At 41.4% G+C, this 26946-nt stretch overlaps 1 protein-coding gene across 1 annotated transcript in view; it reads left to right on the top strand.

Moving 5' to 3' along the window:
- The window catches only part of GNAI3 (G protein subunit alpha i3), a 33847-nt gene that overhangs the window by 3471 nt on the left and 3430 nt on the right, over positions 1-26946 (top strand). The window contains exons 2-7 of the mRNA XM_077334200.1: positions 12825-12867; positions 13233-13374; positions 14454-14611; positions 17558-17686; positions 25148-25277; positions 25999-26152. Of these exons, the coding sequence (XP_077190315.1) occupies positions 12825-12867; positions 13233-13374; positions 14454-14611; positions 17558-17686; positions 25148-25277; positions 25999-26152 (756 nt within the window). The remainder of the gene's footprint in view (positions 1-12824; positions 12868-13232; positions 13375-14453; positions 14612-17557; positions 17687-25147; positions 25278-25998; positions 26153-26946) is intronic.

The raw sequence follows: 26946 nt of genomic DNA, 5'->3' as shown, positions 1-26946 counted from the left end.
TGTTCAACTGCTGTTCTGGAGGTAAACAGGGAGAAAGTGTACTCACTTCCAGTTGATCCAGGACACTGATCATTTGAAAATCAAGAAGTTTGCGTCCCATCTATGCTAAATATATATATCGTTTGATGCCCCCTGCAGGACACAAAGCTGATCTTGCATGTTGCAACACCTCTCTAGGGCTTGTTGTGAAGTTAAAGCTAAGTGGGGAGATGTTATTTGGCCATTTGGACTTCTTTTGAGGCACAATGGGATAAACATGGTAAAGGATTATAGCAATTCCATGATTCAAAAGTTCTTAAATCCTTAATATCAGCAGACTTTTTCAAACTTTTTAACCATGCAGGAACCCCTGAAATAATCATTCAGGCTTCAAGGAGCCCTGGAAATGATGTCAGCTGGCTATGTCTCCCTGCCCTGCTCTCCATGTCCCTGGAAATGACATTACCACTTGCATTAACAACCAGGCTTGAGGTGGAAGGGGGGGGGGGGAGAAAGAGGTAGTTTAAGATGGGAGTAGGCGTGCAGGTTCTGCCCCCTCCCAGACACAGAAACCACAAGAAAACTCAGTCATTTGATGGAGGGGAAGCAATGGAAGTAGCCAATTCCCCAACTTGTGGACGAGTCCATTTAAGACAGGAAGGGAAAGATCACAGATCACCCAGGGGTCTGCAAACCCCCAATTGTGAATCCCTACCTTAAGGGAATACTTTTGTATTTATTTCTTTTCAACCTGATTTCATCATTCTTTTTCCCCCTCTTTGGGAGTCATGGAATTTGTCTGATGCCTTCTCAACAAGGCATTTGTGTCAAGTTCACTTATTTGTGTTACAGTAGTTATGTTTTTAATGTACTTGTAAACAGTATTTTAAAATTGCGGAAGGGCAAGGTGTGACTTCTTTGTAGTGTGGTTCGATGAAAACAGAAATCTTGGTATGTGGCTTAAAAATCATAAAGTGTTTAGAAAAGGATAATTGTGCTAGTAGTGCAAAAGGTAAATTGCATGACAAAGTACTCTATTTTAAAATTGAATTTTTAATTAAGGATGGCTTTTTAGGAAGTTGGTCTTTGAATTACTTAATTACCTGGCATTGATTGATGTAGATATTTTGATATGTTTCATCTTAGTGGGAAGACAGTACAAATCTGCAGGATCAAATCAGAACAGCTGTAGAAATAATGAGTTTTCTAGACCATTGATTGGGTTTTAGCCCCTATTTTCTACTCTGGGGCTGTTAAAGTTATTACTGATATTTCTAATGAAGGCTGAATAGCATATGGTTTGTAGCCTTTTGTGGAAGGTATCCCTTAAGGCAATGGTCCCCAACCTTTTTATCACCGGGGACCGGTCAACGCTTGACAATTTTACTGAGGCCTGGGGGGTAGTCTTTTGCTGAGGGATGTTGCTGCTACCTGAGCCCCTGCTCCACTTGCTTTCATGCCGGCGCCCCTGTCTTCCTGCTGCCCACTGGGGGGCAGTGCTATGATGAGGGGGAGCGCCAGCCATGGAGGCTGCTGGAGAGCACCAAAAGTGAGCTGGCGGCAGAGTGGCAGGGCAGCCCCTGAGGCAGCAGCTGGGGAGGAGGACGAGGAGGAGCCGCAGCCCGGTACCAACTGATCCAAGGACCAGGGGTTGGGGACCACTGCCTTAAGGTATAATGGAACGACATAATTGGATATCTTTGGGGGAAAGAATTAGTATTGCCGTGTGGTTCTATGTACGCTTACTTAGATGTAAGTTCCACTAAATTTAGTGGGTCTAATTCCCATGTAAGTGTGTTCAGGATTAGAGTGTTAGATATATGATGCCATAAGTTCGTGCAGTGCATTTTAATGATATGAACAAGAATAGGCAAAGCTGTCAATTAGTAAACATGATTTGTTAATCACTGAAAATACAATAAAATATTAAAGCTTGATCTACTATCAGGGGGCATTTTTTTAATTGCACAAGACTTTTTGTTTGATTTTAACTACATTGAAAGAGCCATTGCTTTAACTGTCTAGATCGGGCTTTCTCAACCAGAGTTTTGTGAAACTCTGGGGTTTCTTGACAACCCTGAAAAGGTTTCCTGAATGTGTGGGAGTTAATGATTTTTAACTAGCAAGAAAGCCCATTGCAAGCAGGAATGAAATGGGTGCTAGGACCCAGGGGAAACTGGGAGGTGCTGGTCTCTCTCTCCCTCTCCCTGCATGTGCCTCCCAGCAGGAGGCATAACAGGTAATGAGGGCTGGTATGTAGGAGTGAAGGAGGGCTGGTGTGCAGTTTGGGGCAGCTCTCTCTGTGTCTCTCTCCCTCCGTCGCAGCAGGGGCGATAGGAGGGGATGAGGGCTCGTGTTTGTTCTGGCAGGGCTCTGTGTTTCTCTATATCTCTGTCTCTGGCATGTCTGAGAGGAACGTGGCTAGCATCCAAGGAGGGAGCGTGGGAGCTGTAGGGGCAGGGGCAATGATTGGCCCTATTCCAACTTGGACAGCCAGACATGTTCCACCCCCCAAGCTGTTTGACAAATATATAGAGCAGGGGTAGTCAAACTGCGGCCCTCCAGATGTCCATGGACCACAATTCCCAGAATTCTTCTGGGAATTGTAGTCCATGGACATCTGGAGGGCCGCAGTTTGACTACCCCTGATATAGAGGAACCATGGATGGATAAGGATATATTTTAATATGTTAAATATTTATCATGATATGACCACATACGGCTATGTCAACTCGCCCGCCTCTTCCAAAATAGCCAATGATGGGCTTGGAGGGGGTGGGAAAGGGAGGGGCCCTGAGTGGGCATGTACACATCTATGCTTCCCAATCGTATTCTGGACAATGGCACCACTTCTGGGGTTTCTCGAAGCCTGAAGAATGTTTCAGAGGTTTCTCAGTGGTAGAAAAGTTGAGAAAGGCTGGTCTAGATCAAATGTAGGTATCAGGTTAGGAAGATACTATGACAGCAGTCAGAGTGGTTGCATTGATTTGCTGTAGAAAGTACTTGGAAAATCGTTCCTCTTGGAAGACAGCAGCCATCTCTTTCCATAATACTATTCTCTGCACTACCACATTCCAGAGGCCATATTCTTTCTGGAGTCTAGGCTTATAACATGTTGATAGGATGTATGCTGAAATACAAATGCATTGAGTTGGATTATTTCCAAAGGTGGAAGGGCTTATTCTTTCAAACTGTAACTTTTGCAATTTCTCCTTTCCCAAAATCCTGTTCCTCAGAGAGTGAGGAACATTAGGATCAGGGTTTCAAGTGGCATTTCAAGTTGCCATGGGGGAGGAGTGCCACAAAAGTCATGATCCACAATCCAAATTCATTCTGCCTGTGGAAACACTGCTGGATCCAGTACATTTGGAAAATGTTCATTCCCGTTGTTTTGGACTTTCGGATAGGGTTGGCTACTCTGGGTTGGGAATTCTTAGATACTTGAGGATGGAGCCTGGGGAGGGGAGGGACCTCCAGCTGGGTTTAATGCAACAGAATCCACCCTCCAGAGCACCCATTTTCTACATGGAAATTGACCTGTGTTGTCTGGAGAGCATTGTAATTCTGGGGGATAGCCAGGCCTCACCTGGAGGTAATCCTAGTGTGTACTGATGTATCTGTAAATAAACAAGCAAATTAATGTGGGGTATGACAGTGAATAAATCTGTGGTATAAAAGTAAATACAAATTCAGCTTTTCTTGGTTGCCTCAAGGAGAATCTGAGTCACCGCAGGCAATGCAGCTATTTACATTAGCATTCTTTAATTAAGCAGTTGATCACGTTTGAGGTCAAGTACCCAACAGAGAGGAGGTGTTTCTTTGTGAGATACCTCCAGTGAGATTTTAAGGCAAATCCAATGTCAATGTTTATCTAAGTCGGGCTTTCTCAGCCAGGGTTTCATGAAATCCTGAGGTTTCTTTAATGGGTGGGAGTTCATAACATTTTTAATATATATATTTAAAAAATTGTTCAACATTTTTGGATGATATGGCCATATATGGTCATGTTGCCCCCCCCCCCCATGGCCAGTAGAATGTACTCCATTCAGTGTGTCAACATTTGCTGTAACTGAGAAGTTATTCTGTTAATGACCCACAAGGTAACAAACAACATGTAATAAAATGTGGTGTTGTTGAAACTGCTTAAAAAAGTCCAGTAAATGAATTTTTCATTATGCCCTTGATTGATAACTGCTTGTTAAACTCTTTTGTGTGGTTGCGGCTTTCTAGAAGGCCTCCTTGGGAATGATTGATTTATTATTTATTTATTATATTTATATACCGCCCTCCTCAAAGTCTCAGTGCAGTTCACATAAAACAGAAACAATACAGATAACTTAGTTTAACAATAATAAAGTGACAACAAGCAACAGTAGAAAAATATGGAAAGTGATAGGAAAGTGCGCTTGGGCGGTGGGGTTAATTTTGAGTTTCTTTGACTTGGTACTGCTGCTGAGCTGGTAGCATTACGGGGACACTTTTAATCTTGTTGATGGTTCCCCTTAGTAACGGATCAGTTTTCTAGTGTGTGTGAGTGAGAGGGACTTATAAGCACTTCCTATATGCTCCCCCATCTCTCTGTTTCTGTTTTTTTTTTAAGTCTTGAACTAATCAGGCTTTCTGGTGGTATATGATGTAACCATCTACTCCTCTTCCACTCTCCTTTCACAAGAGAAGTGGTGGTGGGGATCTCCATGTGAGTGAGAGGGCTAGTCCACTTGCCCACTTCCCTCCTATTGTGTGGGGTGGGTCCCTGTCACCCCTTATCTGACCTTTCCTTGCTATCAGCAGTGTGAAACACTGGCAGAGTTGTCCTGTGTGTATACTTGCTGCTGTGCTGTACCCTTCTCCTGCTAGCCTTTTTGCCTGGTCAGGTGTTTGGTCTATATGTGGTTAAATGAACACACATTTGGGTAAGAACTTTTGGTCACACTATGAGATCTTTAGAAGAAAATGAATATCTTTATTTAGTACCATACAATTCCATTGTCCAGGATCACGAAAGCACAGGAAGCTAATTCAGGGCATTAGCAGAAATGTTTCATATATAATAATTTAATATAGAAGAAATAAGACAAAGGCCTAACTAACTTTTACCAGTCACTGAACTTGTCTTGGCATTCTTTTCTGAGGACTGGACATAAACCAAGCTGGAACTTTGACATAGAGTCAATGCAGACATCACTCCATTTCTCCCTGTTCACTGGATCTTGGTTTGTGTGTCTTCACAGAGTGTGCTAAACTTTTAACTCTATCTCTCCCAGGAGGGAGAGTTACTCTTTAACCTATCTTGCAATTGAGTCTCAGGGCACATGTGCTGCCCTGTACTTATGCCCAGTCATTACAAAGTACATGTCCTAACCTTTTATGGCCAGATACCCAAATGGCATTATTTCTTTCCCACTCCTGGCATATGGTCATCTCTGTCCTGCCCATTTGTTTTCAAAAGGAAGACTATTTCCTTTCAGTTTGAATTCCAAGGAGCTTATTGTTTCTTGCCCAGAAAAGTATGTGACCTATCTGGGGACCAGTGTCCTTTTTGTGTTAAACAAGACATAATGTATATGTGATATTTATATTATGTTTTCATGTTATGGAATACACAAGTGGGGTCCTTTGAGGACTCAAGGGGAGGAGAAATCCCAATTGCCTCCTTGTTGGCTCCCCTCCCAGCTTCTTCTTCCACATTGCCTATTGCATTTCCCACTTGGCTTCTGCATTACTTTCCCTCACTTACTGAAGCTCTGACGCTTTCAACGGCTATGGATGCGCAGAATTTGCTCTTTGTGTGGATATGTTTTTCTGGACTCTTAATGTTTTCCTTAGATTTGGAGAAACATATTCCTTACTCTGCACACCCCTGTTGTGCAGATTCTTTGTCTTACAGTGGGGCAGCAGCATACATAGCTATTTGATATACCCATTGTGAATGCATGAAAGATATATGCCTACTAACATCGTAAAACATACCATGGCTCAGAGTTATAATATGATCTCCCAGTCCAATGCTGTGTATTCTTGAAATGATAGGGAACTGGCTTACTCAAGTCAGAATACTTCACGGTAACATAACAACATGAGCCTCATTTAATAAAACTGTCTATAAATTATGCCTTTTTCTTTTTTGATGGAATTGGCTGTTATTAATTTTATTACTTCTTTTTAAGTGCCAGGAATCTGGGGGGTGATCCTTGATGCCTTCCTTTCTAGAGAGGCACAGGTAATGACAGTAACCTGGCAGGTGATTTTCCATCTATGCCAGGCAAGGCTACTAGTACCCTACCTGTCCCCAGAACACCTCGCCACAGTCATCTTATGCGATGGTCACCTCCAGAATTGTGTAATCTGTTCTACATGGGCAGATTGACCCATAAATTGCTGCTGGTACAAAATGCAGCAGTTGGGTCCTCATTGGAACACCTTGGAGGGCCCACATCCAGCCAATGCCGAGGCAACTCCATTGATTGCCAGTTGCAGCTTGGATCAAGTTCAAGGTTTTGTTTTTGACCTTCAAGGCCCTCCACGGTCTGGGACCCCTATATCTGAGGGACTGCCTGTCGCCATATGATTTGCGTTCTGCGGGTACTAATTTGTTGGTGGTTCCTGGCACCTGAGATTTGCCTGGCTTCAATCAGGGCAAGGGCCTTTTTGGTCCTGGCCCTGACCTGGTGGAATGATCTATCAGAAAAGCTGAGGGCCTTGCAGGAGCTGTTGCAGTTCTGCAGGGCCTGTAAGATGGAGCCCTTCTGCCTGGTCTTTGGTTGAGGCCAGGGGGTGGAAGAACAGAGGGGCCCCCCAGGCTAGACATCTATTGGATTGATGGCACCCCTGAGGCACTAGGTGAGGGTTGCTGGAAAATAGGGTGAGGAGGCTGGGTTCGGGGTTTTTTTTGCAACTGGGTTCTGTTTTGTATTGAGAGTATGTGGATGGTTTTATCTTTTTATGTAAAGCGCCACGAGAGAGCTTGCTGATAGTAGCAGGGAATAAATCTAACAAATAAATAAAATATAAGTTCAATACCAGTACTATATATTATGTGGATAGCTTGTGATAAACCCCAGTGATTTAATCCCTGTAAAATCATGTAGGTGACAACCATTGCAATTAAAAACTGTGGACTATTGAAAAGTGTGTAAGCTGTACCCTGCAACTCTCCTCCTTGCCTTTTTTGCTGTTGGGGATGCAGACATCTTGAGTTAAAGAGTTATCAGTGAGCAGGAGGGGAAAGGGTTAAGTGCAGCTTCTAAATAGCAGTCTTCACATCATAGTGTCTCTTTTTAGGGAACTGTCAGGATCTTTTATGCAATGTAGTTGCATAATATGTAGAGCAAAATTGTGGGAAACACCCAGCCATCTAGAAACTTGAAATAGTGTACCGTTCTGTGCCAGAGAAGTACCTAAAATATAATACAATATAATACAATTGCACTAATGAGTAGGAGACAGATTGGTTTTCATCTTTAAAGCCTAGAATGGTCTGAGACCTTCATATCTATGGGGCCACCTCTCCCAATAAATCCCCCATTGAGCCTGTAGATCAATCAACCTACACCTGCTCATGATCCATGCCCCCCAGAGAGATTAGACTCCTCAACTAGAACCAGGGCTTTTTCAGCACAGGGCCTGGTCTGGTGGAATGCTGTGCCTAGCGAAATCAGGGCCCTGTGCAGCCTTGAACAGGGCCTGAAAGACTCAGCTGTTCTGCCAGGCCTGTGGCTGAAGCCTAGAGTAGAGGAAGATCAGAATTGTAGCTGGCCTCCCTGCCTAAATGGATCTGGTTAATTTACTCCTGGGAAATAAATTCTCTCATGTAGCCCTCCTCCTCTCTGGTATAGTAAGGATGTATCATGCAGCACATTAGGGTTTGCTTGTTTTGTTTTTGTTTTAGGAATTTTAGGGTTTTAGGGAAACTGCTTAAGTGTGTATTTTAATTTGTTGTAGAATTTCAAAATGTTTAAAATTTTAAAATGTTTGTATTTTGGTAAATTATGATCCATCCTGAATCTTGGGACAGGATAGAAATACAATATTAAATTAAATCTTGATTTAGCACATTTCAAAAATAAGGTCGATATTGGGATAGCATCTCATATCTGTTGTGATTCATCGCATGATAAAGAAAAATAAAAAAAAAACCATTTTTTTAAACTACAGATTTGGTGTTTAAGAGCACCTAATTAAGCCAGTTGTAGATCAATCTTGTTGCTTGCTCTGGAAAGGAAAGGCAGTTTTTATAACAAATGAATATACACAGAATGTACTAGAACCATGAAAACTGTAATATGCCAGTTTGGTTCATGTTAACCGATATTTATCTTGTTTTGATGGTCTTCTAATTCTTGAAAACATCAAGAATGCACTGTGACATTTGCTGCTGGCCTTCTGACTTCATCTGGCAACACAGTTCTGATGTATATAAAATCGTATTCTTGTAACTGAGCTTGAGGCATGTTGGTATCTGATCTGCCACTTGAAAGGCAGTTAATATTTTAAACGGTATATTATTCCCACATGCTTAAGAAGTCGCTCAAAGGCATAGCGGTTGAGAATTGGTTCTCAGTTCACTGAAACAAAAGCTGTTAATGATGAAATATATGTAAACTGTTCTTTCTCATCCCAGTACTGACTCTTAGCTTACACAAAACACTTTAGAGGCAGTCTTCTGGGGAAAGTAACTGCTAGGATACTATTTCCAAGGGATTCCTAGGTAGGTAAACAAAAAGCATCATTTGAGTCTATATTGTAAACTCATTAAACTGGTACTTCTGTGAACTATCAACTTTTCATTTTTGTAACAACATAAGTAGAGACACTGGAGTTCAGTAATCCTGACGCAGCCTAGTTGGGGGGAAATGTCATGGAAAAACAGTGGATGCTTCAGGATGCTTCCTTATACATGATTATTAAAGAAACTAGTAATCAAGCCCGCTGTATCTAAATACAGCGGGCGCTAGACCAGGGAGCCCCTGGCAGTCGCGTGGAGCGCAGCTGCCGGGGGCTCCCTTTGTCGGGGGCCTGATGCGGCGAGAGGTGCGAAGCTTCGCGCCTCTCGCCACGTCAGGCCGTCGGGCAGGGAGCCCCTTGCGGGCGTGTTAAGGATGGGTGTCTAATGCCCTCCTTTCAGTAACAGTGGCCATATTGTGGCTTTCCAGATGTCACTGGACTACAGTTACTATGAACCCATGGCAGGGGCTCATGGTACATGTAGTCCATGGAGATCTGGAGAGCTACAGTTTGGCCACACCTTCTCTAAGCTGTGTGCATGAACAGGCACTCATCAACCCAGGAAGCCCCACTCATTAGCAGTCTGGAGCCACTCAGTATTGCACTGTCCATTGACCACTCTAATATTACAGCAATTATATTTTGCTCAGGATGTGAAGTACTCCATTTAGTAAGAGAAAAATTAGAGGGTACATTGCCTCCGTTCCTTTTATAAATCAAAACAATATTACTATCAGGACGTCTAGAATAAGGATAGACTTCCTAAATCAGACCCCAAGAGTGCCGTACAAAGTATTCCACAGGAGTAGCCGAGACTGATCTTTTCAGAAGAAATACATTTAGCAGCACCTTAAAGTTCAACAAGATTTTATTCCATAACAAATTCTAATGGTCTAGAACCTACTTTGGCTCTATTCCATAAAAGTTTATGCTGAAATAAAATTGTGTTCAGTCTGTAGAATGCTACTAGATTTTGGTTTCTTTTTTCTGGAAAATATAATGAACCATATTCTGGAATTGTACATGAGTAAGCAGATTCCCCCCCCCCCCCAATATTTTTGTTTCATCCAATCTCTTTATAGTGCCAGATTGAATTAAACAAACTAGAAGAAAACATAAACCACAGCGAAATGGCAATTTTCTATTTCTAATCTTCTAATGAATAAAAATGGCAGCATATATTATTATTTCTAAAGAAGACTAAGGTAACCTTCACCATCTGTTGACTTCATTTTATACGTTCAACTATGTGTGTGTATGCATGTCCAAATTCTGGGCAGCCAGAATTAAGTGAATAGACATATTTGCATATTTTATATCAGTTTGTTTAGTCATTTTATACTAGGGTCCAAGCCCGTTGTATTCAGGAATACAATGGGCATTAGATTAGGGGGGTGGAGTGGAAGAACTCTGTGGATGACTTCCCCCTCCCTCCAGGACCTGGAAAGGCTGCAGACAGCTATAAGGCAACTTCACGGCAGGAATCTGCAGCCTCCGAGCCTTGGAGGGAAGTGGAAGGAGAAGAGGTGGCCAGGGATGGGGGACAGAAAGCAATTGGCTGGCTGCTGGACAGACAGGCAAGCTGGTTGGAGGAGGAGGCACTCAGGGGCAGGATAGCCACCCTGAGTAGGTGTTAAGTGCTAAGCCATGTGTCATGCTCTTCAAGTCCTTATCATAAATAAGTGGAACATATAATTGAAGTTTATTTTGCTTCCAATGGATTTTATGTTATCAGATATTTGGGTGTTATTCTGGGAAGGACTGTGGGAATAGGAAGAATATGGAGGTTGCGATAATATAGTTGCAACCTAATATAGTTGCAACAATAGAAGAACAAGGGCACTGATATACCCGTTCTTTCTGCTGTAATCCCTTTTTAGATCTTCTCTACTTCTATATTGCTACCATATTATATTGTTATATAGGCTAGAAATTTGCTTGTCTTCTTTAAAAACTAGCCAGAAAGCCCATTGGAACCAGGAATGCAATGGGCGCTAGGACCCAGGGGACACTGGTAGGCGCAGATGCAGCGGGAGCCATAGGAGGTAATTAGGGGTTGCAGGGAAGCAAGGGTTGTTTGCAGTTTGGGGCTCATTTGCAGTTTGTCTCTTTCGGTCTCTCTCTCCCTCGCAGCAGGAGCTATAGCAGGTAATCAGAAGTTGTTTGTAGTTTGGCTCTGTGTGTCTCTTTCAGGCATCTGAGAGCAAAGTGGCTAGTGTCCAGGGAAGGAGGACAGGAGCTCGAAAGAGAGGGCCAATCAGGGTGCAGGCAACTTTGCTGGCCTTTCCCATCTTGGACAGCGAGGACACTCTTGGCCCTATTCCATCTCAGACAGCCAGGACATGCTCCATCCCCAGGGCTGTTTCACAGATATCAACAGGAACAATGGATGGATAAAGATAAAAGTTTACATTCACAAGTAGACTTGCATGCTGTGATACTGAATTCATCATCTGGATGCTGAAATTGTAATGCATGGTTTATACAGTCCTTGTTTTGCTTAATTGCCTCTTCTGTTCCATAGAACAGGAGAAAAATTAGTTGAAAAACATGAATGGAATTTGAGTACGGTAACGTATTCAAATGCCATAATTTGGCTGTTTGATTTATAGAAGCAGATTTTTAAATATACGGTACCTATAGAATCATAGAGTTGGAAGGGGCCATACAGGCCATCTAGTCCAACCCCCTGCTCAACGCAGGATCAGCCCTAAGCATCCTAAAGCATCCAAGAAAAGTGTGTATCCAACCTTTGCTTGAAGACTGCCAGTGAGGGGGAGCTCACCACCTCCTTAGGCAGCCTATTCCACTGCTGAACTACTCTGACTGTGAAAAATTTTTTCCTGATATCTAGCCTATATCGTTGTACTTGTAGTTTAAACCCATTACTGCGTGTCCTTTCCTCTGCAGCCAATGGGAACAGCATCCTGCCCTCCTCCAAATGACAACCTTTCAAATACTTAAAGAGGGCTATCATGTCCCCTCTCAACCTCCTTTTCTCCAGGCTGAACATTCCCAAGTCCCTCAACCTATCTTCATAGAGCTTGGTCCCTTGGCCCCAGATCATCCTCGTCGCTCTCCTCTGTACCCTTTCAATCTTATCTATGTCCTTCTTGAAGTGAGGCCTCCAGAACTGCACACAGTACTCCAGGTGTGGTCTATGCCAGAATGAAAGTTGACTAATCCAGCCAGATTGATTTTTCCCTTGTTTTTTGGAACAGACTAGGTAGAATTTTATTTTAATTTCCTAATGAAATATCTTGAGATATCTGACAGAAATAATTAAATATGAGAGGTAGAAAAGTGTACAGTCCTCGAAGCCATTCATTTTAGATAATTGTTCTTATCTTTAGGATCAAAGATCCTATTAGACAATAGAGGCATCATCTTCCCTAGGGCTGTTGCAGAGGGACAAATTGATATAAGATCCTGCTATTGCAATCACAGAATAAGAAACAAAGGACTTAAGTGAATGCATTTTGGCTTGATTTTGCCACATAATTAGTCTGATCAGGCACTTGATGAGGGGATCTCCTTTTTCTTTGACCTGGCCAAACCCGGCTTGCCTGATCTTGTCAGATCTTGGAAGCTAAAGATGCTCAACCCTAGTCATCATTTTGGAGATCACTATGGAATACCAGGATTGCTATGCAAAGGCAGGGAGTATCCATCCATTTCATTGCATATATAAACCACTGCAAAATACATACTACTTAAGTGTTAATTCACAGCTGTATGCTTTACTGTTTGGTATTTCTGTGTATAACAACTCTTGTTTGTGTAGAGAAATTGAGTTCTGCTTCTGGGAATGTGATTACTACTAGGAAGGTTATTGATAGTTTCATGTAGACATCTTAATGTCCTAGTTTTCTGTATAAATAATGCCCGTGAGTACTTATTACCTTGGGCATCAGAATATGTAATTGGACTTAAATTGTTGAAAGATACCTTGCAGCCAACAAATTGGAATTCTGTGATGTACTATTGCTTGGATTTTCTCTCTCTCTCTCTCTGGGATTAATATTTGAGGCTGTTTATTGAAATCACATGTTCTCAGTTGTCTGGAGTGGGGCTTTCATTTTTTTAAATTAAGCTAGTCCTGATTTGCTTATGTTTTACAGGAGCTGGAGAATCTGGGAAAAGCACCATTGTGAAACAGATGAAGTAAGTAAAATGGCATGTAGTTTAGGGTGTTAACCAATATGGTTAACAATTCACTTGTATCACAGGCATAGTGTTTGCATGCATAGCTTCTAAAAATGCTCAATAGGACTTTGTCCTGCCTTCCCCCACATTTTCCCTCCTTATGTAGCATTGAATGCAAGAAACCAAATGGTATAGTAGAAGGAATTTAAAAATACATAATTACCTCCATTGCCTCCTCTAGTGCTGTTTGGGGTATGTGTGTGCTCTGCCTCTGTGATTGCTTTGTTTACAGTGCAGATGGCTTGTGTCAGATCTTTACATAGATGTTAAGAGTAAAAAATTGAACGCAGAATTCAATTAGTTAGAATCTGTTTCTTTTTCAGAATTATTCATGAAGATGGCTATTCAGAAGAAGAATGCAAACAGTACAAAGTGGTAGTCTACAGCAATACTATCCAATCTATCATTGCAATAATAAGAGCAATGGGAAGATTAAAAATAGATTTTGGAGAAGTTGCCAGAGCTGTAAGTTAATCGTAATAATCTCTAAAATTTGTGGTAGAAAATAAATTGCCAGATTAGAAGTCTGCACTCCTAACCACTATACCAAACTGGCTTTTAATGCTAACCTGGTATACGTTGTTAATGAAGCTTTCTTTTCTACGAATTATATTTAATTTCTGTAACCTAGGTCTATAGTGCTATTATAAAAGTAAATATCTAATTTTCTGAAAGTTCATTTTGCACATGTTCAATATTGTGAGCTTTGTTATTAGAGTTGACTAAGTTTTCATTCTCATAATCAGTTGTTCTTTCTATAGCAGTTCCCATTCTTATCTCAACAAACTTCATGATTGAACTATACTGTGAACAAACTTGTGTTTCTAATCTATATGTAACAGTGTTCACTTTTGGAAAATAGTCCTAGGGAAGTATAATACATCACTGTTTTAGAGGGGGAGGGTTCTGATCAGTATAGTCCACTGTCTAATGTGATACAGTTAGAATTGAGTCCACTAGCACCTTAGAGCCCAACAAGAGTTTCAGGGCATAAGCTTTTGAGAGTCAAAGCTCCCTTTGTCACAGTAAATATATTTGTTTCCCTAATTACCGTATTTGCCGGTGTATAAGACGACCCCCCAACATTTCCACTCAAAATACAGTACTATGGGCAGCTATGTCTATCCCAACTGAAGTGCACCCGGCGTATAGGATAACCCCCCCACTTGGAGGCATGTTTTTCAGGGGGGAAAAGTAGTCTTATACGCCAGCAAATACTGTATATGTAACTGTATGTAGAGTAATAAACTGATGAAGAGAGCTTTGATTCTCAAAAGTGTATGCATGCTACTAGCTTCAAATCTAACTGTCCTACTGCAAGCCAGCACAGCTGCTCACTGAAACTGTCTAATGTGGTGTGCATCAAAGCATTGTTCTTGCAACTAGCTGCTGGCTTGTTAGATGGAGGAGTCTTTTGAGGAAGGAGTCACTGGTGGGTGATGCCACACCATTGCAGCTGAAAAACACTACTTCCGATGCTCATAGTTGAGCAATCAGTGGTAATAAGGTAGAAACATAAAAGAAATACTTACTTTTTTCTGCAGGATGATGCCCGTCAGCTGTTCGTTTTGGCTGGAAGTGCAGAAGAAGGAGTTATGACTCCTGAGCTAGCAGGAGTGATTAAGCGGTTATGGAGAGATCCTGGGGTTCAAGCATGTTTCAGCCGATCAAGAGAATACCAGCTTAATGATTCTGCATCGTAGTAAGAATCATTTTACAGATGTTGAGCACTTTAACAGAATAGTGCATGCTCTTAACCGCTTCCAGAAGCATTTATAATTTACTTTTCAGAACTATTCATTTTGCAGAGTGATTATGGAAATGCAGGGGGAACTTCAATGGTGTTGTTTCTCAAAAAGCTTGAGGAAGTAAAAATGCAATTTGGAGAAATTCTTTCAACTTGGTAAACTGGACAGTCTATTGGTAATGGAGGATTGACTTTGAAGATGTGATGGATCATGTCTTAGTTGAACAAGCCAAGTTTTGTGGGTTAAAAGAAATAGCTGAAACATCAGTCTTAATGTTCACTTTTGTTTTTTGTAGGCCAATCAGTTTGTTGGACTATCAATTCTAAATACGTGTTTGTTTCCTTGAGATCTCCCTTTTGGAACTTAAAGAATACTGTGGACCAAAATGTTACCTATCTTCCATTTTGTAAATGAGTTGTCTTCAAAATAATGTAGCTTGATTTTGCGTTGGTTGAGCTTGGAACTCTCCACTTTCTGTTTAGCGGTGGTCATTGAGGAGAAGGCTAATTTATTAAAGTGCATCATACACAGGCAACATAGATACTGAAATAAAACTGGAGGAGAATGCCCTTGGTTGCTCCTTTACTCATGATGCTTGATAAAATATAGTCATCCTATTTGGAAGGAAGTGATAATAAATTTTTGGATGGCAGCTAAACCTGTTAATTTCTTCTGAAAACTTCCATTAACGCTGTTGGAAATATTGAGCTATTGGTAAGCTATGGGCTTTTTGACATCTTTATGCTGTCTTTTCTGTGACTGTTGTACTGTGTGGTCAGCTAAGTAAATGTAAAGAGCTATATGGGGAATGCTGGGTGCTTTTCGGTAGAGCAACACATCTGTATAGCACTTAATAGTTTACCAGAACAGCTGTACAAGAATGCATGGCACAGCCAGTGAGCCTATTAAGGGAGGAAAACAAGAAACATTCCTTCTCTTCTGTTAAATAACTGGGGTTTAGGTTTTGTGTGTTTTTTTTTTTTTTTTGCATTTTCCAGCAATTTAACCAACACTTCATTAAACTTTCACAGTTAATATGCACTGGACATGTAGATTTCCTAGCATGAAAAGGATAAAGTTTTCTAATAGTCACTGGAGTGCATCAATATATGAGAGTATCCTAGCTTATCAGCAGAGAAATGAATTGGTGAAAGATAACTTGATGAATCAATAGCACCTAATAAGGTAGAATTAAACCAGTTTTACTTGCTCAGAGTTTGGTATGAAGACTTGACAAGGGAACTATTGCATTTGTTTAAATAATTCACTAATTCTTGTTATAAAGACTGAGTTATTCTCATGTCCTGAAGTAGCTCTTGTATTCTTCTGAGCCAGCATTTTACTTCAGAGAAATTGCTCAGTTATCATTTAATTACCTGGATTTTATTTTGTAGCTTCATGTTACTGTTCCATTGCCAAATTTAAAAGTGGAACAGCATTCTCTAATATGGATCCACTGGGAAGAAAAAATATAGAGAGAGAAAATAGACAATACTTTAAGCTGCAGCAAAATTCTAGTACCTCTCATGGTCATAACTTATATCTAGCCTAGAAGGGTGCTGAGATAGTTGTTTCTCAGCAGAAACACAAAGAGCTAAGATAGTAAACTCTGTGCTCCTCAAATGCAGTTAGTAACATTGAACTTCTACTAGAAAAGTCTACATCAGCAAAGAAGTAGCATCCTGGGCAACAATTATGCTTTGAGTCAACTCATCTAACTGATTTTATGAAGACTGCCTAAAGGAAATGGCAGAGGGTGCTGACCTAATCAGGTTTATTTAGTAGAAATCCCGTTTATTCTGCAAGGGTTCCCCAGGAATATACCCTTAGTCTGCACTATTTTAAAAAGTAGTTCTTAAAGAAACTATAGACCTGAAGCAAGCTGAAGTTTTCTGAAGTAGAAAAACAGAGGACCCAGCAGTACGTACTTGTGGCATGCTGGCTTTATAGGAGAAAACCCAGCTCCAGATTTCATTATATTAATGGCCATCTTCAAGCAACTGTTTCTCATCTTAACCTCTCCTAGTGGGGTGTTGTAAGACTAATTACTACTCTGAGTTTCTTGGAGAAAAGGATGGTTACAGAAGTAGGCAATACTGATCCCCGACATTGGGTGGGCCATTATCTGAGGGTGAGGAACCAATGGCTTTAAAGCTACACCAAAAACCTATCTTGTAGTTGGGACCAAAATTGGCACAGAACAGTTTCTCCCAGCCCCAGACTTGAAAGGATATCATGATAAATGGAATCAGAAGTTGTTGAGAGCTCCAGGAGAATTAATAGGATCACATTCCTTGTGTATCCTCTGGCACATTTTATTTACCGGGGTGATGAAGGCCATTTCACTCCCTGAATGTATCCAATGGTTGTGAAAAGCTTTGAGCCCCAATTTACAGGCTACACGTTTAATGCCATCCTCATAGGTCTGTCTCATAAAGTACCCAAAATACCCACTGTACCTTACCCAGTGGCTGCACGCTAGGGTTGCATCCTATCAGCTTAGCACAAGAGGATTTGCATAAGAGAGAAAGAGCTACTTTTGATTGGCACAAAGGCTGTGGTTCGATTGGCTGAAGCATAAACCATCTTACAATGAAGGCAGAAATTGGGCAAGATCACTTCTCTACTTCTAGTGCCAGCAGAGAAGCTGTTAGGATACAGCTGGAAGTAATGTTATTAACATGGAATCTCAGGTATTCTAGGCTCCAACAAATATATTGCAAACATGACTCCATGGAAGAGAAGTTTGTCAGATTAATTTTAGAGTTTTATTTTGTTAAGAATGTGACACTGTAAAAAGGATTCCAGGAGGCATATCTGAATGAGACTATTACTAGCTTACTTCAACATGCGCAGGAACGGTGTCTCTTACCAATATTCATGTATTCTGTCTCTTTAAGCTATCTTAATGATTTGGACAGAATATCCCAACAGAGCTATATTCCAACTCAGCAAGATGTCCTGCGGACCAGAGTGAAAACAACAGGCATTGTAGAGACACATTTCACCTTCAAAGACTTATACTTCAAGTAAGTGAACTTCATGGCTCCACTTAGAATACTTTGTTTTGGCACAGCTGCTTTGGAGTGGGGTGCTTAAATTTCTACTCCTGCACATGTTGTGCAGTCTTTAACTTTGTCTTCAAATGTAATGCAATACATCTTTGTCACTAAATTCCATTCTTGCTGGAGATGCTTGTTACTGGTTCACCTTTTTATTTTCATTGTTTTGTTCTTTTCAGCTGCTTTTATGTTGGGATCACAGATACAGGTACTGAACCCTTGCTTTACAGGAACATATATACTAAAAGGATACTGGCTACTGTTCTTTATTAACTTTATAATTGGAATCTTAAAAATAAAAAGCTGGCCCTGCACACTATTCCAATTTGCCATGTGTTTTTTTCCTGTGTTGCAACTGGAGCTGAAGTTAACATGGTTCTCTCAACTGTGCATGGCTTTCTAGCAAAGCTGTAGAGCTACCACTAACCAGCCAGAAATACAGAACATTGGCAGGGGGCATGCACAGATGTGTTTGGAAAAGAAATGCTTGGAATTAATAGTACTCGGTGTAGGAAAGGGTTTAAGTATTTCCAGATAGAATTCAGATACAAAGGCATGTCTAATGGCACTGGGTGGAAGAACTCTGCCTTCACTGCATCCCTAAGAGTGACATGAAAGATACGAGTTGAGAGTAAGCAATTTGTACTTTAAAATATAGTGCCTGGGTGATGTGAATACCCCTTCATACTTCAGAGCCTTGGTTCCAGTTGAGCCTCAAGGGGGGTGGCAGTCTTTTAAAAAGGTGCCACCACTACAAACATCCCCCTCTAATCATCTGCCTCATGCCTAAGGTGAGGGAACAGAGCAAGAGCCAGATCTTAACTGATGGGCTGGACAGTAAGGGAGGAGGCATAATAAATATGCTGGCTTCAAGCCCTTTATGTCCGTAAAGATAAGAACCAAAAGTTTGAATAGTGCTTGGAACCAGATGGGTAGCCAGTGCAGACGTGGTATAATCTTTCCATCTGTGTTCATTTGCCTGGCCTTCTGTCTCATTAGGCATTGTAGGGCTGCCATATTCTCATCAAGCACAGCCTTTTATTTTGCTGTCATCAAGATTTAAAGGTAAAGGTATCCCCTGTGCAAGCACCGAGTCATGTCTGACCCTTGGGGTGACGCCCTCTAGCATTTTCATGGCAGACTCAATACGGGGTGGTTTGCCAGTGCCTTCCCCAGTCATTACCGTTTACCCCCCCCCCCCCAGCAAGAGCAAGCTGGGTACTCATTTTACCGACCTCGGAAGGATGGAAGGCTGAGTCAACCTTGAGCCGGCTGCTGGGATTGAACTCATGGGCAGAGCTTCAGACTGCATGTCTGCTGCCTTACCACTCTGCGCCACAAGAGGCTCTCATCATCAAGAATAGTGGTAACTAATTCCTCTTCTTCATAGTTATAAAATATCAGGCGAGTGAATGAAACTTTGAGTTTGCATTCCTCTATGTTCCATGATGTGTTGGGATTCCTGTCACAAAGCTCTGAGGTATGAAGGGATATCACCAAGGCAGTATCCTTTAAGGCAGGGGAAGTCAAACTGCGGCCCTCCAGATGTCCATGGACTACAATTCCCATGAGCCCCTGCCAATATTCGCTGTCAGGGGCTCATGGGAATTGTAGTCCATGGACATCTGGAGGGCCGCAGTTTGAATTCCCCTGCTTTAAGGTATAAATTTGCTTACTGTTAACTTATATCCTTCGGGTCAGTCTTAAGAATGCAGTGAAGCCAGAGTTCTTCCATCTACAGTGCTATTAGATGAGTGCTTATTATAGGCCATAGTCTCTAGCATAGGCTAACTATAGCCACTGACTTCAAACCCACCTTGATAGTTTAATATGTTTATATTTTGATTTCTAGGCTGCCTCTCCCTGGAGGCAGGCTCAGGGGAGCTCACAACATTTCAGAATTTAACATCTCGATTCATTCTGCAACCCCTCTCGTCTTGTCCAAACGCCATTCTCGGTCTTCATGGTTTCCTTGGGTGGGGGAGGGAGGGGACGCAGTCAGCGTAAGGAGGAATGGAGAAAAAGGGCAAATGAAATGCATAAGGCAGGGGTAAGACAGAGGACAGCCCATAATTGTATCTCAGTTGTCCTGGTCTCAACCATAGGCCTGGTGGAAGAGTGCCATTTTACAGGCCCTGCAGAACTCCATCAGGGTCTGGATCGCTACTGGCAACTCATTCCACCAGGCAGGAGCCAGGGCTGAAAAAGCCCTGGCTCTAGTTGAGGCCAGTCATAATTCCCTGGGTTCAGGGATCACCAGCAGGTTGGTATTCACAGAGCACAAAACTCTTTTGGGGACACACTGGGAGACGTGGTCCCACACATACTCATCATTTTACATGTTAACATCAACACCTTGAACCTGATCTAGAGTTCTACTGGCAGCCAATGCAGCTGGCAGAGGATAGGCCAAATATCAGTCCTCCAAGGGTACCAAATCAAGAACTTCCAGATCAAGACCCAAGGGTGGGCCTGAAGGTGACAGTCACATGGATCACTGTGGATGGATCTTCTGGGGCCAGATAGGGCACCAGTAATGTCACTTAGCGAAGATGGTAAATTGGCTGAGCCTCCATAGAAAGGGAGGTACCAAAGATCACGTCCAGTTTCCTGGCATACTGCGAAGTTGTTAATTGCACTCCCATCAAGATAGGGGAGACATGCTTGTTCTGGTCCTTTCTTCCCAAGCCACAGGTCCTCCATCTTTGAAGGCTTAAACCTCAGGCAAGTCTGTTGGAGCTATCCAGACACTCGGACAGTATTTTTTTTTGGGGGGGGGGTCCAGCTGGCCACCTAAGAACAGATAGAGCTGGTTGTCATCAGCATATTGATGGCATCCCAGCCCATAGCCCCAGACCAGCTGTGCAGGAGGGCACATGTAGATGTTAAATAAGATCAGGGAGATAATCGCACCCTGAGGTACTCCACAAGGGAGTGAGCAATTGCTACCCTCTGTCCTCAACCTTGGAGAAAGGAGATGAGCCATTGCAAGGTACCTCTATCCCAGTGTTGACAAGGCAGTGAGCTAACAGTTCATGTATGACTGTGTCAAATGCTGCTGTGAGATCTAATAACACTGTCTAGGTGCCTCCTGAGGACATCTGTAAAAGTGACCAGAGTCATTTCCACCCCATTGCCTGATCTGAAACCAGATTAAATTGGTTCAGGACTGATATAATATGTTATGTTAATTCTTTCTAATAGAAGAAGAAGAGTTGGTTCTTATATGCCGCTTTTCCCTACCCGAAGGAGGCTCAAAGTAGCTTACAGTCACCTTCCAATTCCTTTCCCCACAACAGACACCCTGGGGGTAGTTGAGGCTGAGAGAGCCCTGATATCACTGCCCGGTCAGAACAGTTTTCTCAGTGCCGTGGCAAGCCCAAGGTCACCCAGCTGGTTGCATGTGGGGGAGCGCAGAATCGAACCTGGCATGCCAGATTAGTAGTCCGCACTCCTAACTACTACACCAAACTGATGATCTACTGAATTGGTGTTTTTAGTTGGATTTCTCCTGCTAAAACTTCCATTAATCTGAAGCTTGATTTTAAATTAGAAGCCCAGTCAAATAAATTGTACAGTGGCATTAGAAAAATGACCATGTTCCCAGCTTATAAATATGAAACTTTTAAATTGGCATATATTGAAGAGGAATGCGACAGGGACTGAAAAGCATGCATGCTAAAATCCAAGTATTAATGATGAATAATGTGTATAAAATCTGGCTGTTTTTCTACAGTCCATTTTAGCGAGTCGAGTATTGGACTTGCGCAGTGTAAGTTCGGAGCTCTTGCTTCCCTTTAACAGTAGATGTGCTGGGTACCTATATCTGTCTTGCCACTCTAGGACATATATCAGTTATGACAGTTTGATTTCAAAATAAAAATTGCCATGTCTTGTTTTCAAAATTGACTATTTCCATTAGAAGTAATACATGCCTGTAGACCTGCTTGTCTTTTACCTCTCCCACATTGTAGAAACGGCCAAAACATACAGTATCCAAGATACGATTTAATGATTACTAACTAGCTAGAATAAAGCTGTCAATTGCAGTGCAGCTTGTTGTCCTGTTATTTCAAAACATTTCCATTAAAGATGCGTTGCTTAAATTAATGTCTAAGACATTTTTAAAGTATTGCAGTTAACTTGTTTGTCCTCCTCCGTGCTCCATTGGAAAGAAATGTGACTTGCAGCTAGTAAAGAGCATAGCCAGAAACTGTCTGAATTGCTTTAACATCATTAAATAAATCTCCCTTACCCTTTGAAGTCCTACTGTACACAGTAGGTCTGATGCTTATACTTTCACACTCAAAATGATATGGGGAAGGGGGCACAGATACACTTTTCTGCCTTAAGTAGTGTGACCCAACAGAATCCTGATAGATACAGACTATCCCGCTCAGATGAGAGGAGTGACTGCACTCCCCTATCAACAAATGTGCGAATGAGCATGCCTCAGTGTGCTATAGGATTGTTGGAATGAATCCATGAACTTGGAAATGTTTCTGATATTTGCACTCAGATGAAGACAATTGTTTCTGAACACAAATGATAAAAAACTATCCACCTATAGTTGATATGTCCCTAGCAGCTGCTGTACACAGAAACATCTTTTATTACAAAATCTTTGGCTATGTAATAGCATCTAGATCAAGCCAAAATGGGCCTTTGGCTGCTTAAACAAGAATCAAGACGTACTTAGACCAGCAATGGCAAGAAAGAATTATGCTGATTTGTAAAGAATTCCTGAAGCTTATGTAGGCACTATAGCGTGTTTTAGTAGGTTCCTTATATAAGCTAGCTCAAAGGTAGATGGACTTAATGGAATGGAGTGTCTACTCACCTTGTTGTATCATTCAATCTTTTGAAGTCATCCTTTCTGCATGTCATCTCACTGGTTATGTAGTTTTGTATATAATCCCTCAAAAAGAAACAAACTGATATACTAGAACGCGTTGTGTTACTGCTTGTAAATGCTGGCTGTTGCTTACTCATAGCAAGCATCCTATGAGCACATTATTAGCCTCCCTGTTGTGTATCATATGATCATATGTGCAGGGTAATAAAATGATGTCCTCAAGCATCAGAGTATGGTAAACAATATACTAGAGAGTTTTCCAGTTCCAGGATGAGCAAGGTGTGTCTGTCATAATAAATGATGTTCCTATGTTTTCCCATGACATGCTGTTCTTTGTCCCACACTGCATTTTATTCCAAAAGGAAATGAGAATTGGACTTCTGCTTTCAATTTAGCTGTTGTCTACTGGTGTAGAATGTAACTTTGTTTTTGTATGATGGTTGAGGGCATGAAATCTTTCCTTTTCAGGTATTACTGCAGTTAAAGGATATCTAAATCCTTCAGAGTGAATAGTGACTCTCTCAATAGAGAATTCCTTCTTGCCCAGTACATTTGTCTTGAATATTTCTTGATCAAGTAGGCTGTTTCTTCTATTGTGGTGTAGATGCTTTGTGTTGGTTTTAGCCTTGATAGGATACAAACCCCAATTGTTTTGTGGCTTGTGGTGGTAGTAATTTATATTTATAATTCTTTTCTGTTTTTATGTATTGATTTAAAATATCTATATCCTGCCTTTTTGAATTAGCCCAAGGCATATTCCAAACATGATCACAATGTCTAAAATGTTTAATCTAATACAGTGATGCAGTATAAAAGTACAGACTCTAAATGGAACAGCAGATAATGCATTGATTTCTTGTTTAAAGGATGATTTCACTCTGGATTTAAAAATATATGTATAATCAAGACAGCCTACTGGAAAAGGACAGACTTGCAAGTCCTGTAAAATCTTCAGAACTGAAGCCTTACTAGCTACCTACAGAAATTTGTTCCATAATACAGGGGCAAGGATAGAAAGGTCTGGTGACTAGCAGGGGCAGTATGTGCCACATTAGGGTGGTGGTTGTAGTGGTGCTGTATGGATCAAACATAGATCCCAGGTCTGTTAAAGCAGTGGTCCCCAACCTTTTTATCACCGGGGACCGGTTGACGCTTAACAATTTTACTGAGGCCCGGGGTTGGGGGGGGGGGTCTTTTGCCGAGGGATGTCACCACTGCCGCCTGAGCCTCTGCTCCACTTGCTTTCCCACCGGCGCCCCTGATTTCCTGCCGCCCACTGGGGGGCGCTGCCAGCAGCATCTGTGCAGTGCCACATCGAGGGGGAGCCCCCAGCCATGGCGGCCGCTGGAGAACACCAAAGGTGAGCTGGTGGCAGGGCAGCCCCTGAGGCAGCAGCTGGGGAGGAGGAGGAGGAGGAGCCACAGCCCGGTACCGACTGATCTACGAACCGGTACCGGTCCCTGGACTGGAGGTTGGGGACCAATGTGTTAAAGGACAGTCTTAGAGAACATGTCTACTCAAGCTTGTATGCATTATGCTTTATGGCTTTGATATTATAATTACAATAAACTGCCTTGGGTATTTTTTATGGACACAATGGGATATAAATACTTTAAATTTTGTATTGCCTTGTAACATCCTATCCATGTGTTTGGCTCTTATTTATTTTTGTGGGGGAAGAATAGTTAGAAGTACATAGATTTTTTAAAGGAAATAGTGTTTCTTTAAATAGTTAGCTTCAGCGGATAGCCATGTTTGTCTGCAGTAGAACAGCTAGATTACAGTCCCATAGCATTTTAGAGAATGACCAGATTTTCAGGGTAGAAGCTTTTTGAGATTCAAAGCTCCCTTCGTTAGATCCTTCTTTGTCTGAATAATTAGCTAGTCTTAAGTAAAATCTTCACTTACCTTCTTCATTGGTTACCAAATTGTGCCTTCCAGTGACAGATATCATCAGTTAACTGCATCTGTGTAAAATCTCTGGCAGTATGTGTCCTCTAAATTTCTAATTGTCTTCAGATTAAGCATGAACACAGTCAAAATTATTATTGTGTATAATAATCTCACTTCCATTGCTCTTCTTCAGCACGAAATACATGAAAGATCTGTGGTGGCTGATGCTATGACAGTTTCACTTGATCAGATCATTAAATATAATTGAACTTACTCTGCCTGTTCAAGTAATGGTGGAGGTTCTTAAATGTTGAATCATTAGCTTACCAAATACAGCAGAACAAAATAAAGGCGGGAGGCAGTGTGTCTTGGGAGCTATGCATTCATGTACACAGGTTAGTGCTAGGGGAACTTGACCTAATGATCTCGTGTGATTCATCTGGCCCTTGATTATAGTTACAAATTACAATCAGCTGATTAGAAACCATTTTATAGACATTATTTCTGGTAGGAATAATTAGAATGCTATAGTTTAGAATAAAACAATGCTGATAGTATTGTTCCTGTGAATGTGAATCTTAGGTACCACAAGTGGCAAAAACTATTGTGATGTGCTTTTAGCAGTACTTTTCCTTAATTTTGGAGTAGAGTGGTCTTCAAGCTGTTTCTCTCTCTACCAGGATGTTTGATGTTGGTGGTCAGCGTTCAGAACGCAAGAAATGGATCCACTGCTTTGAAGGTGTAACAGCAATTATATTTTGCGTAGCTCTCAGTGATTATGACCTTGTCCTTGCAGAGGATGAAGAAATGGTATGTTGCTATAGAGTTAATATCTGGTTGTAGTCTATAAAATGTGAAATCAACTGTAAGAACACTTAATCCAAATGACTTCTTTTGATGTTTCACTGCCTTGGGAATTACTCATGGTAACTAGGTTTCAGAATAGCATAGAAACAGGCTGTTCTTTATGCTTTCTCAAGTTTCCTGCAGTGAGAGTAGGCAGTAGCATTTCTGAAGCTGCCATGCTATAGAGGATGAAATCTCCTCCTCTGGATCAGGCTTCAGTTTGCAAATGAAGGTAGTATTTTATTAGCAGTAAAGGAAATAAGGCACTTGGGTTACATTTTATGGGAAAATATCAAATTGTGATAACTGAAAAGATAGGCAATTAAGGGCCTTTTTGTGCAGTTTAACTGAGGGAAATTTTGATCTTGGTCTGAAGGGTTACTAAGGTTTTCCTATATGAACATCAACGTTGACAATTCAAATTCTTTATGCTAGTAGTTTTGTTTATAATAGCTTCATAGAGTTACTGGGCTGAATCCTGTCAAATCTACTGAGCAAAGTTGGAAGCGTTCCTCTAGCATATGTAGCTGTTCCATTAGAGGGGACATTTAAATGACTGTAAGTTGGAGGAAGGTTCCTTGGAGGAAGGTTGAATCCACTCCACTAAGTAGTGTCAGTACTGTTTTTTAAATGGGAACTTGAATTATTTGTTTTTGTACTTATAACTTCTCCCTTCAACTCCCAGAATCGGATGCATGAGAGTATGAAACTCTTCGACAGCATTTGTAACAACAAATGGTTTACAGATACATCAATCATTCTTTTCCTGAACAAGAAAGATCTGTTTGAGGAAAAAATTCGACGGAGCCCACTAACAATTTGCTATCCAGAATACACAGGTAAGATGAAAACAGCTGGGGCAGTAGAGCACAACAAATGTATAATAAAAGCAGTAGAACATTCACTAATTTCTGGAGCTGGATCTGTGTTTTTTCCCTGGCTTATGTTAAGTGTTTGTGACTTCTGCATCTTGACAAGTCAGCTTGGTGTAGTGGTTAAGAACAGTAACTTCTAATCTGGCAAGCCAGGTTTGATTCTCCACTCCTCCACATGCAGCCACAACCTCACCTAACTCACAGGGTGTCTGTTGTGGTGAGAAGAAAGGGAAAGTGATTGTAAGATGCTTTGAGACTCCTGGTAGAGAAAAGCAGAATATAAAAATCAACTCTTCTTCTTCTAAACCTTGCTTATTCAATTTGGCCTACCGTCTAGATATAAAGGTATCATGGTGGTATTTATATCAGTCTTCCAGTGAAGCCTTTTCATTTCTTTTGGCTACTGGAATAAATTTGCATGTTCTTCCTTAAGAATGTCTCTTTTTTTTCAACCCACAATAATTCTGGTTCACATTCAGTTGAACAAGCCACAAGTTCAGTCTCTAGAATCTCACAGAGAGAATAGAAACCTTAGAGACTGCAGTGCTTCCTATCTCCCTCAAGCAAATAAAAATCTGCCTGTTACACAGCTGGATTTAATCATAACACATGCAGTCACTACCAAGTGCTACGGACACAGTAGCTAGGGCACTTATGCAATAACTTTCTGGCTGTACACTACCACTATGCCCTTCCCCCAAGGTCACAAAACAACAGTGAACATGGCTTTGTGCAGAAGGGAGTGCTTTTGAATGAGA

Source organism: Paroedura picta, chromosome 4, assembly GCF_049243985.1.
Source record: "Paroedura picta isolate Pp20150507F chromosome 4, Ppicta_v3.0, whole genome shotgun sequence".
Lineage (NCBI taxonomy): Eukaryota > Metazoa > Chordata > Lepidosauria > Squamata > Gekkonidae > Paroedura > Paroedura picta.
Note: the sequence above shows the minus strand (reverse complement) of the source record. Positions and strands in the feature narration are given on the sequence as shown.